A 12,839-nucleotide genomic window follows, 5' to 3' on the forward strand; every position below is an offset into this window, starting at 1 on the left:
TATCTTGGGTGGTAAGTTACAGTTGTGAATAGGAATTTCAAAGTACTAGCAGATATTTAAGCACTTGGAAGTTTTTCAGGTATGTCACTTTTGCATCTTCAAGGATGAACACTTATTTTACTTTTTTTCAATTTGCTGCTTGTAAAATCCTGAAGAAGAAATAAGCAATGAAAGAATTACCCATGTCATTATATTGTAAGCAAACAATAATACTCTTTAAACAAATACCTGATATTTTTGTGGTGAATTGATTTGTGATTGGAGGTCCAAAACCTTTAGCTGTGCTGGCTCTGATGGTAAAAGAGTAGGTAGTGCCAGGATACAGTCCAAAAAAGAGATAGTGCGTTTCATTTCCTAGCTTTGAGACTCGTCCACTTTGATTGGATAAATCTATTTCTGGGTCAAAGGAACTGACTGCTTTGTAGGTGATCTGCAAAAGAATAAGAAAGTTATAAACTGTCTTGAACAGATGGACAAAGATTGCATCTTTATCCAGTAAAACCTCCTGATGTATGCGCTGTCAGACATTTTATGATAAGCTATCTTACTCTCTTATACCCTTCAAATCCTGAATCCCATGAAGGAACACAGAAACTCAGCCGTAACTGGTATGAGTTATTACTTTTATAGATACAGAGACTTAGAGGCAGCTAGATTACAACTCTAAAGGATGGGTTCAGGCTTACATTAATTCCTTCAAGATGCTGGCTTTAACAATGTCATTTTTTGAATTCATCTTACTGTTGGTTTTGATCAGCAACAATAACAAAACCAAAACAACCCGGCAGAAACGCATAAACAAATAACAAAAGGGGTGGCCCCCAGTTCTAGCTGCCTTGACTGTAATTACACTTTGCTCTGAATGAGATTATCCTTAGAAGATGATAAGGGCAGCTTAAGGCAAAATTTTCAGGAAGTGGGTAGAGCTTATATTTTAGTCTAAAGCTTAGATATTGTAATTGCTGATTTGGAAATTTTCAGGTCATTACATTGTACCTAGGTCAGATTCTCCTTTGGAGAAAATGGGAGATAAAATGTTAATATATGCAAAATGTATACTGTATCCTCAGTTCCTTCTTTGATTCAAACAGTATTTTTAGTTTTCATTAGAAATGTTAATATAAGTTCACAGCAAAACTTGATCCAGATTTTTATATTAATTACTAATTTCCATGCACTGTAATGAGAACTTAAAAATAAGAAATCCATTAAAAAATTAAAAATGAGTCATCCCTCCTTTTTACTTATAAAGTTTCATTTGCATGTGAATATGTATAAATCCAACATGGTTATTATTTAAAGTGATAATTGACATTCTTTTTGTTATATTCCATATCATTCTAATTAAGAAGATACACAAAACAAAACTTAGAAGCACGCAAGTGTTGGTATTATACACCTTTAATAGTTGCCATTTCCTAAAACCTCTGACAATGAAAATTGATTTCTAAATGAGCCACTAAATATAACATCAATGAAGTACTGAAAATAAGTAATAAAGCCCTTTGATGCTATCTGGGTAAACTCTGACATTTTTTTGCATGACATAGGCAGATCTACAATTCTTCATCCATAAACTGAACTGAGATTACATTAAAAAACACTCAACTAACCTCCCAATTCTATGAGAAAACAGATGAAACTACCAAATATCTAAATTTTTATCAAAATGAAATTAATTTGCCCAATTTGCCTCTTCCCTCCTGCACACCCCCCAAATACACATTTCCTAGTAGAATCCCCTTTTCTGATAGTAAGTGTTGTTCTGTCTGCTTGTGGAAGAGTGTGCCATATAGTTTTTGAAGATTTTAAAAGACTGGTTAGACAACTACATGGCAGCCATGTTTTGTATAAACCCGATCCTGTTTTGGAGCAGATATGTGAACTAAATGAACTCTTGCAGCTCCATTTAACTCTGTTTTCTATGGTTTGATAATTCTTAACTGGATTTTTTATTATCTCATGTGAGTTTTATTTGAAGTAACACTTGGATGTCAGAGACTTAGCTTAGATTCTTATATGTTAGATTCTTATACATTTTTGTACAGTGCTTAATTACTAGATAGCTAAGTGGCTGATGTCCCATAATGAAATATGTTCTCCCAGGGATCATGCAGAACGCAGTAAAAAAAGAAGTGTTTTGCCTGGTTAAAATGAACTTGCACTGTTTCTTTATTTTACTTCTACTTATAAGACTATTCCTATTTTATTTTTTTTTGAAAAACAGTTTCTCAATGCTACCATTGCTAGTGCCAGCTCAGCATTGCAGTGATGAAAAAAATGGAAGGAGAATAATTTTCTCACTGTTGTTGACTATATGTTGTTGACTATTTTTATCAAATTTGGATGAAATCTTGCACAAAATCCAAATCCCTTTATTCCTACAACTGTGGACTTGTATTGGTGATAAAGACTTTATGTTACTTCTTCATCTAAAAGCTTTTTTTTCATATAAATATTGGTAAAATAATTGAATTGCTCCTGATTTTACAATAGCAATAAGTAATTTAATACTTGATACAGTTTTTTCCCACCAGATATACTTCAGGCACTAAAAACATATGCCTGTCTGCAGAAAACAGACTAAGTAATGAGATTTTTAATACCACAGAAAGTTAGGTTCTTAGATTAAGAAATGCTTGACAGAAAGGTGTGATTGAGCCACCTCTGTGGGAGCAAGGATGCAGACTCATGACTGCACATTAGGTATGCCCGCCTACTGGGATCAAGACCCTGGGAGCTTCTTCTGAAATAAGGTGTCTGCTGCTGGAGTCTTAGGGCTGACCCTTTAAAAAACGGCCACCGGCTGAAGGTGTTGCCTGGGAAAGAGCAACCTTGCTCCTAGGCCTGACTCAGGCTTACATACTTGCAGTTCTGTCTCACCCAGTAATCTACACTTTTTACATCAGAACTGCTGATGTGCTTACAACCAAGGCTCAGATGACTCTGTCTAAACTCTGGCTTGCTGTAAGGCATAGGCAGGAGCTAGACACCCTGCTTGTCAAGCCAGGGGGATATGGAGCTGTGCTGGATGCATTATCTTGACAGCTCCAAGATCAGCCAAAGAGGGGCCTACTGAGATATCATGGATAGTCTAAACTAACTGATAAAACACAGCTACCCAAACCTCATCCAGCTTGTCTGGATCTTACCTTGTGAGCCAGTTCAGTTACCTAATATATACCTGAAGTATACTTTTATATTTCAGCTGGATACTCCACACTCCCAACAGGTAAAACGTCCTTGTGATTCATTGTGTATATTTGTTGGCCTTGAGGTAGTTTGCCAGCCATATTTATAAAAAACTTTGTGGTATACTTTAAGCTTTTAAGCAAAAGACAAGGGAGAAAAAGTATTGACAAACAGGTCTTCAGCAACTAGGGATCTGCTCATATTCAGCCACCTGACTGGACTGAGCTGGCATCTTTTGAACAAGAAACAGTTTGGTTGCATCAGACTGTTAGTATCTGTCACTTAAAAATTAATGAAGCCAGGCTTATGCTTTAAATGATTGCTTTACTTCCTTCATCTCTTCGTTGAGCTATTGCTAGTAGAGCTATCTCTACTAGATAAATAGCAGAAGGAGATATCAGTATTTTATTTTATCTTATTTTTCAATATTCTCTTCACTGTTGGAATGCTACATTCTTTTGATATTCAAGGACTTGCTGAATACCTTAGAAAGTTTGGCCAAGCTATTTTTTTTCACTTCAATATCCCTGTGCAACTCCCATTATGGCTGATGAAGTTATACATACATATTTAAGAATGAGCTGCATGTATACACTGCATGTACTTCTCAGCACTGTAATGACATGCACACGTTTATATACAGAAAGATGATTTGACACTGTGTGTTTCTATGTACATTAAGCCTAACATCAATAAAAACATTAACATATTAACTAAAACACCCTGATCCTTCAAGATAGGCAACTGTTGAACTAGCTGGAAAGTAGTTAGCCTTATCAAAAATCAATCCATACTTTTTCATAACATTTTATATTCTTACAATAAAACAGTTTTCAAAACAGTATCAATAGGTTAGCATTCAATTTAACTTTTCTCTTACACCATACCTTATTTAGGTGTTGGTTTTTTTTTTTTTTTTTTTTTTTAAACAAAGCATTCCAATACCAATTTTGTAGTAAGGTCAGGTAAGAGGCTTAACAGTGATTACTGTCTGACAGCTTAATCTGTGCAGTCTTTTGTCAATTTTTCTAAAAGGTATTCAGGCAGAGGTTCCATACAAGGAAAAGCAGCGATTTTTAGGCATCTAACAACATATAATTTTGTTGAATTTGCATTAAAAAATGCTGTATTTTTAAAAAAATTATTTATGCCTGCTTGTTTCTATTACAATAGGCTTCCTGTGATGAGTCTCACCTAAATGTGATGTTGACTGTCATGTCTCCTCTTTTTTTAAAACAACCAGTAAGATCTGTCTTTCAGTCTTTTAAATATTTGTTCCAGACTACTAGACAGAATGATATATCATATCATCCTAAATTTAGCAGTTTTCTTAAAGCTGATAACCCAGAACATTTTGGAGACTTTCAGTAATTCACTCCTATATTACACATCTGATTTTATTACTTTGTAAGTGCTACTACATTCAAAAAGAATATTTACAGAAATTAGGAAAAATATATTTTTTCAATTTCTTACTAATTATGCACTTCTAAAAGCCAATACAATACATGAAAGTGAAAATATGACAAAATGCTTGATACCTCATACAAAGTAATCACACCATATGTTTGTGCTGGCTCTCTCCACTGAAGAAAAATCTTCTCTTCAAAGGTACTCCCTTGAATGGATTCAAGTGGTACAGCACTTGGGACTGATGTATAAAAAAAAAAAGAAAAAATGCTGTTTTGAGAAAAGTTTCAGAGGGAGACACTGTGTAGTATTTGTGCTGTCAAGGCATAAAAACAGTCCATCCATCATGTCTCAATCCATTGTTAAGGTATAGTTCATATTCCATGGAATTTGTTAAACAGATCATATATATATATATATATATATAATATATATATATATAAACATACACACACACACACATATATATATATATGTAAATATAACCTCCTCTTTTCCATCTCTACTTCTGTTACCCACTATTCATTACTACTTCTACTACCCACTATAACTTCTCCAAGACTAAACCAAAGACCAGGGTAGCTTAGCAATGAGAATGATTTCTTTTACAAGATAGTGCCATTAAGGAAACTTGTGTCACCTTCAGTATAAAAAGGAACTAGTAAGGCTTGCATTTTTCCAGTAAAACAATACTGATGAAAGAAAAGGACAATCAACTTTTTATAAGGAGTTAGGTGATGTCTCAAGGATAAATTCTTGTAAATAAAATCTACTTGTAATACCTACTTACCAATAGTATTACTGTTCTATACTGAAAGATATTAAACTGTCACGTCTGAAAATGGACAAACATTGAAGTAACAAGGTATTATTTTATCTTACTGAACTAGAATGGCTAGATTGGAAAGATGAGTCACACTTTGCAATGGTGATGCTCACTGACTGTAGGCCTGATGCCCTACAACAGGGTGAACGTACAGTAATGGTGATGCAGCCAAACTGAAAACCTGACATTATTCATCTTTCATAAAGATTCTTAATTTATGAGAATAAACTCTGAACAGTCAGGGACATCAGAAGTTTCTGATAAAGACGTGCGAACTGCTCTCGGATACCTACTTTTTTCCTTTTGTTTTACAACTATCACTTTATCCTAGTGCCAATGTCAGCACAGTTTTCAGACAAGGAGATGTGCAACTAGCATGTGGACATGTATCTGCAATTTTATTTTTATAATAGCCCATTAAACGTAACGTAAAAAGAAAATCTTGAAGAATGCACACAGGACTGTTACAAAGCATAAGGCATTAATGGGTTAGCACTTACATGAAGTGCATGTGAAAAAACAGTCAGGAACTAGTTTCTGCAACATCTGAAATAATTTCTCAGACCCCTTTATGAGATTTACCCATATAGGTAAAGAATAGGAAGACCTATAAGCAAGACACATGGTGACTCCTTCCTGTTACTAGGTCTGGTAGAGCACAATTCTCCTCCTACTCCTCTATGCTGCTTGTCTGGGAGTTGAAATGCTTCTGTTCCCTGCCACTACAGGATTTAAATAGTTTGAGACTTTAAAAGCACATCTCTGTATCACTCCGGAAAGTCCCTTGTAGGAAATTCTCTGCCAAGGGAAAGCTCCAAGGACACAGTGATAACTTCTGAATTTGCTTACCAGTCCTAACTGGGTCAGTAGAACCATGCCTTTAGAGCAACCTTAGGTCTAGGCAATAAGCCTTGCTTCCATGTAGGAGAGAACCAGCAAACTCATTTGGAAGCATAGGGTCAATGATTTAAGTGCAAAAGGAAAGGAATTTAATATAGTGTGAATAAGTTAGAAGGATAGCAACACACCGTGACAACTTTCTAAAATTATCTGAATGCCATAAACTCTAAACAGTAATGCCACGAGGGAGATCAAATAGTGGAAGAGGTTGCCTGGATGTGGGATATTCATCCCTGGAGATACTCAAAACTCAACTGGATATGGCCCTTGCAACCTACATGATCATGTGATTTGAAAAATTATAATGATCTTATAGGTCACATCCCGTTGTTGTGCTGCACCCAGATTTATGGATTTATGTGCCTTACTGAAAGCGTACAGTATACAAAAACTCTGTTTCTTTTTTTAATACTTGCAAAAATATCACAATAATGGAATCATAAGTTTTCAGGCTTGGTATTTCAAAATTGATTCATATTATGGAAAGAATATTAAAATACTGTCCCTGGCATTCATTTATACGAATATGTTCCATATACATATATGAAACTCGGAATACTGTAAAGTTCCAGAGGGCCAGGAATAAGCAAATACTATGTAAAATTTTAAAGAAAATACATAAATGGTCCAGATAACAGTAAGGTCTTTAACTTTGTCATTCTACAAATGAACTGAATCAAAACTAGAGGATGACAGCAAAATTAATTACAATTAAACAATTTTTATGTTAGCTATGCTTGGTCAAATCTGTTGCATTAGCAACTATACATTCATAAATTGTTTAATTTATTTCCTCATATATTTTGATTAGAAATTAGTAATACACAAAACCATTACAGCATATATTAAATGATTTAATGGGTTTAAATGACAGTCTTCTAGTATTTATTATAAGGGGAACTCATCACTGCTGAAGTTTTTTTCTAGAAATCTTTCCAGAATGTTTTCAGTAAGTCTATCATTGATCTGAAAGAAAATACAAAGCCACTCCTTTTCAGACTGCAGATGATAAAAATGGGAGGAGAAAGGATCCATAAAAGGATGTTATATAAAGCAGTCCCAGACATTTGATAAGGTTTTTTCATACAGTAGACGAATGAAGGTGCCTAAAAGCACGGTCAAAAAGCCTAAGGCACACTTCTAAAGGGCACCAAGGGGCTATACATTAGTGCCAAGTGTTCTGAAAAGGTGGTACTGACTCCTGACACATGACCAATTCAACAAGGAAGTCCCATTTTGGTGTAGTAGCTAACAATGCTGCAGTAAATTGCCTGTGTGGATAGACACAATAATATCACATAGGATTCAGAAGGATACTACCATCTTTCATACAGCATTACTGAGATACAGTAGCCAATTCTGATGTGCATATTTCAAAAAAAAAAAAAAAAAAAAGACTGACAATTTATGTTATTGCTCAAAAGAAAAAAATAAAGAGATCTGAAAACCTCATTTTAGCTTAAAATTACAAAAGGGGATGGAGTATCTACATACTTGAATGTATGCATACAAAAGACATTGTCTGGATAAGCAACTAACGGCATTCAGTGGGTGAATAGCCAAAGCTAGAGAAATTGAAACTGCAACTCAGGAACGAGTATTTAATGTTGAGCATATCACTCAAGAGAAAATGTTACATGACTTACTGTGACCATCACCTGAAGTTGTTTCAAACTGAAACTGGAACTTTTAAGAGGCAGAACATAGTTCAGGCAGAGGTTATGAGTTTGCTGAAGAAATGATTAAATTATATATATTATAGTTTATGTAAAAGATAATCATATTACTTAATATTTAACAGTCCCTTTACTGCTTTAAAATTGCTGAAGTTGGTGACAAAATTTTAAAGATGGTGAAAATAGAACACAGAAAAACACGTTGAATATCACTTAGGATACATGTACAATGTATATGCATATGTAAATACAGAAACTCACCATCTTCATCAGTTTGTACTACAAGTTCTTGGCTTTCTTTTCGTCCTTCGGGATTCATTAGCACTAATTTGATGCTGACATTTGTGTACGGTGATAGATTAGTAATTGTGTGCTGTGGATGTGAACTTTCTGTATCCCAGCTTACTTCTTCTCTCACTTGCTCTTGTCCTCCAGCCTGGTAACGGTAATGGACTGTGAGGTTGTATCGATGGCAACGTGTGACGTTATATCCAAACGGTTCCCAGCAAATGGTGATTTGCCTAGATTTGATCTCCACAACTTCTAGTTTCCGTGGCCCACGCATTGGATCTGAAAAATTACCAACATAACTCTGGTATGATTATTGATGCATATTATAACAGTAGGAGCAATAAGAAGTTATACGGTTCTATAAATATGACGTGTAAGTAGAAACAGAAATTCACCACTTTATCTCTCACAGTGCAAATGACAATAAAAGTATAAGTCTAATAAAAAATCAGACAAAAAAACACTGAGGAAAGGAAAGAAAGTGTCTGTGATGAAAAATTAAGAGAAAACAAAAAACCAGAAACTTTTTATCCTTTTTAAACTCAAACTAGTTTAAATGATGCTTGCTTTTTTTTTTTTTTTTACCTATCTGATGCTTGCAAAAAAAAAAAAAAAAGAGCAATTTTGTTTACAAATTAATGTGTTAAAACTTTTAGAGCAAAACCCTTCATTTTGCTGAGAGCAAAAGAAGTATCTAAAAATAAAAGATAATTTTAGGGAAAACTCGCAAATATATGCTGATTTTCTCCCAGGACTGCTTATACAAAGAAAAGTGTTAGCTGGTTCTTCAGCTACTTCTTACTCACTTGTTTTTAAGCTAGACTGAATGCAATTACTCAATCTCAATTTAGCCAGGACATTAAGTTAATATGCCAATTCCTCTAAAATAGTCCATAGGGTTCTTCTCCCATAAATATTAGTTGTTACTAGCTTCTTTATTTTAGTTTTAACAACATCTAAAGCAGTGTAAATACCCCAGTTCATTGTAGTGGTTTAATAGCGAATCAAAAGAAACCAGCAGAAGACATGTCAGCTGATATCTTACTGCACCTGAACTTTCCTAGCGATCTCCTAGCTGACAGCCAGACATAAATCACATCTAACAAAATCATACCCAGGAACTTACGGCTATCTATAAACAAGAAGTTTTTCAATAATTTAATTATCCAAAGATTGTTGAGGAAGTTAAAGTTTCCCCATTCCTACTGGTCTCAGCAACTGAGTTACACAATTGACCCCAAATTTCTACCATATTACAGCACAACCACTGAGTTGGCACACACCTCACATTTTCAAAACACTGTTATTAGTAGAGCTATTATACATATTTAGCGATAATGCTTTTTTTTTTTTTTTTTTTTTTTTTTTAATATTGGAGCCCTCAACAAGATTAAAGACAACGTCTGGTTTTATCCACTGCTTCACTAGTTAAATGCTTAAAAGACTTTTAATGAGCTAGAAGCCTCTTATACGTAAACAAATTAATATGCATCTTCCCTCTTTTATGTTTATTAATCAACATGTCTTCACTTGGAATGTTCTAAACAATTTATACAGGATTTCATCTTTTTCCTTTTAATAAAATCCCTGCATGCTTAAAATATTTGTTCAAAGATGTTATTCATCTTAGCTCCTTGAAGAAAAGGTGTTAAGAAATTGCTTGTTCTCTGTACATCTACAAAGCAGGGTATTTTTTTCCCTTTCAAATCCTCCATTTTTTGTTTTTTAATTAATTGCCACTACCCAAATGTGTTGATCACCAGTGTAGAATATTTCCCAATTGGTGACAAAATGGCAGAGCAAAACAAATTCAGTAATACATCTAATCCTAGTCTCCTTTCTGATGACAAGACTGGTAAAAATTTCCTCAAAAAGGATGAATTGGTACGGAGCCATTTACCTGCTTCCAAACTCAGATACCCCAGCAAAGAAACCTGATGTTCGGGATATTTTCTATTGCTACAACAGTTAAGATTAAGGAAAGGCAAACCTTGAAGACTGGCAAACCCTGAGAGTTTCATATATTTCTTAAGCATTTAGTTCCGTGTAATTGAGACATAAATCTCATGAAAAAGGAATGTTCCTTTTTTGGATTCATATCAGCTTTTCTTTATTGAGGTGAGACTATGAATAGCAAAGGGCATCTGATTGGTATTGTGGAACTGTCTTGCTAGCTGGATGGGCTAAATAGGACTAGAAAATCAACAAAATTAAGGTGACCCTGACACACAACATTATGCAGTTGAACAAAGATCATAGCTACAAGAATATGGATCAGCCAGCCTGTTTAGTTTCATAGCAGGCACATCAGAAAATTCCCAGGAGAGCTGAGAAATCTTTTTTATTAGAGAGAGAACTAATTCATATAATTTTAAAGCTGAAATCAAGTGGCTATACAAAAAAAAAAAAAAAAAAAGGGATCAAAACCTATCCAAGATTTCTGCCCAGGAGGAAAATATTCTTATGTCCCGTTATCTTAGTAAAAAGTACAAGTTAGCCCTCTAGTTAGATCTTGAAGTCATTGCTATGAGAATGACGTATACTTTCTTCCTTCAATAAAAGAGACAAGGGAATAAGAGATTGGACTGGAAAAGCTGGAAATTATACAGCTTTCATTGATATTCACAAGATAAAGTTTATCAGACAAGTCAAATACCTGCATGCTTTGGTTCCTGACTTGATTCTGTAATCTGGAATATCAGATAGCTTCACAGTTTGTGTCTGTTCTTCTCACCATTCATTCAGAGGTGATGCAACTGAGAGGGCATCCCTCTGTGGGACAAGCATGGTGTGAACCAGCCAATGCCAGTACTTAAATGGAAAGGAGAAAGGGAGAGGTAGGATAAAAGGAACTGGGACAGAGCACAGAAAAAAATTTAAGGAAGAATAAAGCATGATCTCATATGCACCAGGCGGGATAACTGCTGGATTACATCAGATTCCCACTGAGAAAGTGAGGTTGAATATTCCAAAGAGGTCTGTCCATGAAGCAGCCTCTGAAGATGCTAGGCTGCACTCCCAAGTATTCACACACTTGGTTTCTTTGATCCCACTTTTAAAGTCTCAGAATGGACCTAGTTAGCGCAACAGAATATGCTTCATTATCTCTTTAATCAAATAAACTTGAATTTCTGAATTACCACTACTTCATTTGTGTTATTTTTCTTTCTAATGCTGCACTTATTTGATTTATCAGACATGCCTTCATTACAGACCTGAGGATACCAGCCCTGACCTGCTCTGTGTAGTTGAGTTCTCAGTCAGAACAGATCTGTATTCTCCAAGAACACAACGCTTTTTGGTTACAATCAGCTAAGCCATACCGTAAGGAGGAACAAGATGAAGGGAAAAATGTTTACTTTCAACCAGAAAAAGAGGCTAAATTAACAATGGATTTTTTGGAATAAAAACGTGGCCATGAAAAATACCATTTTCTGTAACAAAGGATGGGAAGAGGGAGCCCACCTGCAGAGGGGTTATACAGCCAGACCTCTCCCCTCACTCTGCCTTTCTCTAGAAGAACAGATGCTCTGTTTTTCCTCAGTATCCCAGCTATTTTCTTCTGCCTCACTGCTGCAAATCATGAGGCAAAATGGCGAAACAAGGCCTACCAGTTCATGAAAGATGAGGCTGCCCTCCCAGAGGAGAGCACTGCCTGTCATGCCTGAAGCCTCGCCAGGTACTTCTTACTAAATCCCCTGACGGTGCCTGCAGCCTTTTTCGTACTGCTCTCCTTCTGCCAGCTTCAGCAGGTAGCAGGCAGTGAAGTCTGACAGTTGCAGCTCTGACCTGAGGGACCAGCAAGCCCAGTTCTAGCCCCTGGCACTTTAGCATCCCATTTAATCGGTGATCTTGGCTCCTTCTCTGCTCCGCTCTGTTTTCCTCAGAATATGGAGCAGAGACTGACAGATAGGATCAATTTCCCTTGCAGCTTCAATTCACAGCTCATTTCTCTGGAACTTCACACTTTACCTCTTACTACAAGTACAATGCTTTTTCAGAAGCTCAATTTCAGAATCACAGAGACATTTAGGTGTATTTTTAGCATCCTGCCATTGATCATCAAAACTTGGGTTTAGAATAAGAACTCAGAGTGGGAGTTTTGTCTTTTCACCACAGACTTTCACTGCAGACCCAGCGAAAGGAGTCGAAACAAGAGTGGTGTGGGGAATTTCTGCCGCTCCATGACACTCCGGTAGCAGCAGAGATCTGACCTGTGTTGGGTACCATTCAGAAGATGAACCATCATGTTCAGACGGCTCCATCTGAACCACATTCAGATGACCACCTGAACAATAGGAATGAAGACTTTATTTCTTGTCCAGGCAAATTATTAATGTGGTTTCGCTCTGTAATAACTCTCATGATTTGAATTCCAGACTGGTCTCTATTATCCTTCCACAGAAGTAAAGGATGAACAAAATCAGAAGATACTAACATTTACAATGAAAACAGAATCATCTGAGATTTAAGATGTTATCTACTGCAGCACTTTCAAACCAAATTTAAATAATGGTAATTGAATATACAGATATGACATCCAG

General features: G+C 35.7%; 1 protein-coding gene across 5 annotated transcripts in view; it reads right to left on the reverse strand.

The window, feature by feature from the left end:
• PTPRM (protein tyrosine phosphatase receptor type M) overlaps positions 1-12,839 on the reverse strand; it is a 476,211-nt gene that overhangs the window by 213,028 nt on the left and 250,344 nt on the right. For all 5 annotated transcript variants that reach the window (XM_050708960.1, XM_035564162.2, XM_035564160.2 and 2 more), the window contains exons 8-10: positions 8,266-8,574; positions 4,734-4,843; positions 229-430 (exon numbers count right to left, since the gene is read on the reverse strand). In XM_050708960.1, coding sequence (XP_050564917.1) covers positions 229-430; positions 4,734-4,843; positions 8,266-8,574 — 621 coding nt within the window. The remainder of the gene's footprint in view (positions 1-228; positions 431-4,733; positions 4,844-8,265; positions 8,575-12,839) is intronic.

Source organism: Cygnus atratus, chromosome 2 (assembly GCF_013377495.2).
Source record: "Cygnus atratus isolate AKBS03 ecotype Queensland, Australia chromosome 2, CAtr_DNAZoo_HiC_assembly, whole genome shotgun sequence".
NCBI classification, from domain to species: domain Eukaryota; kingdom Metazoa; phylum Chordata; class Aves; order Anseriformes; family Anatidae; genus Cygnus; species Cygnus atratus.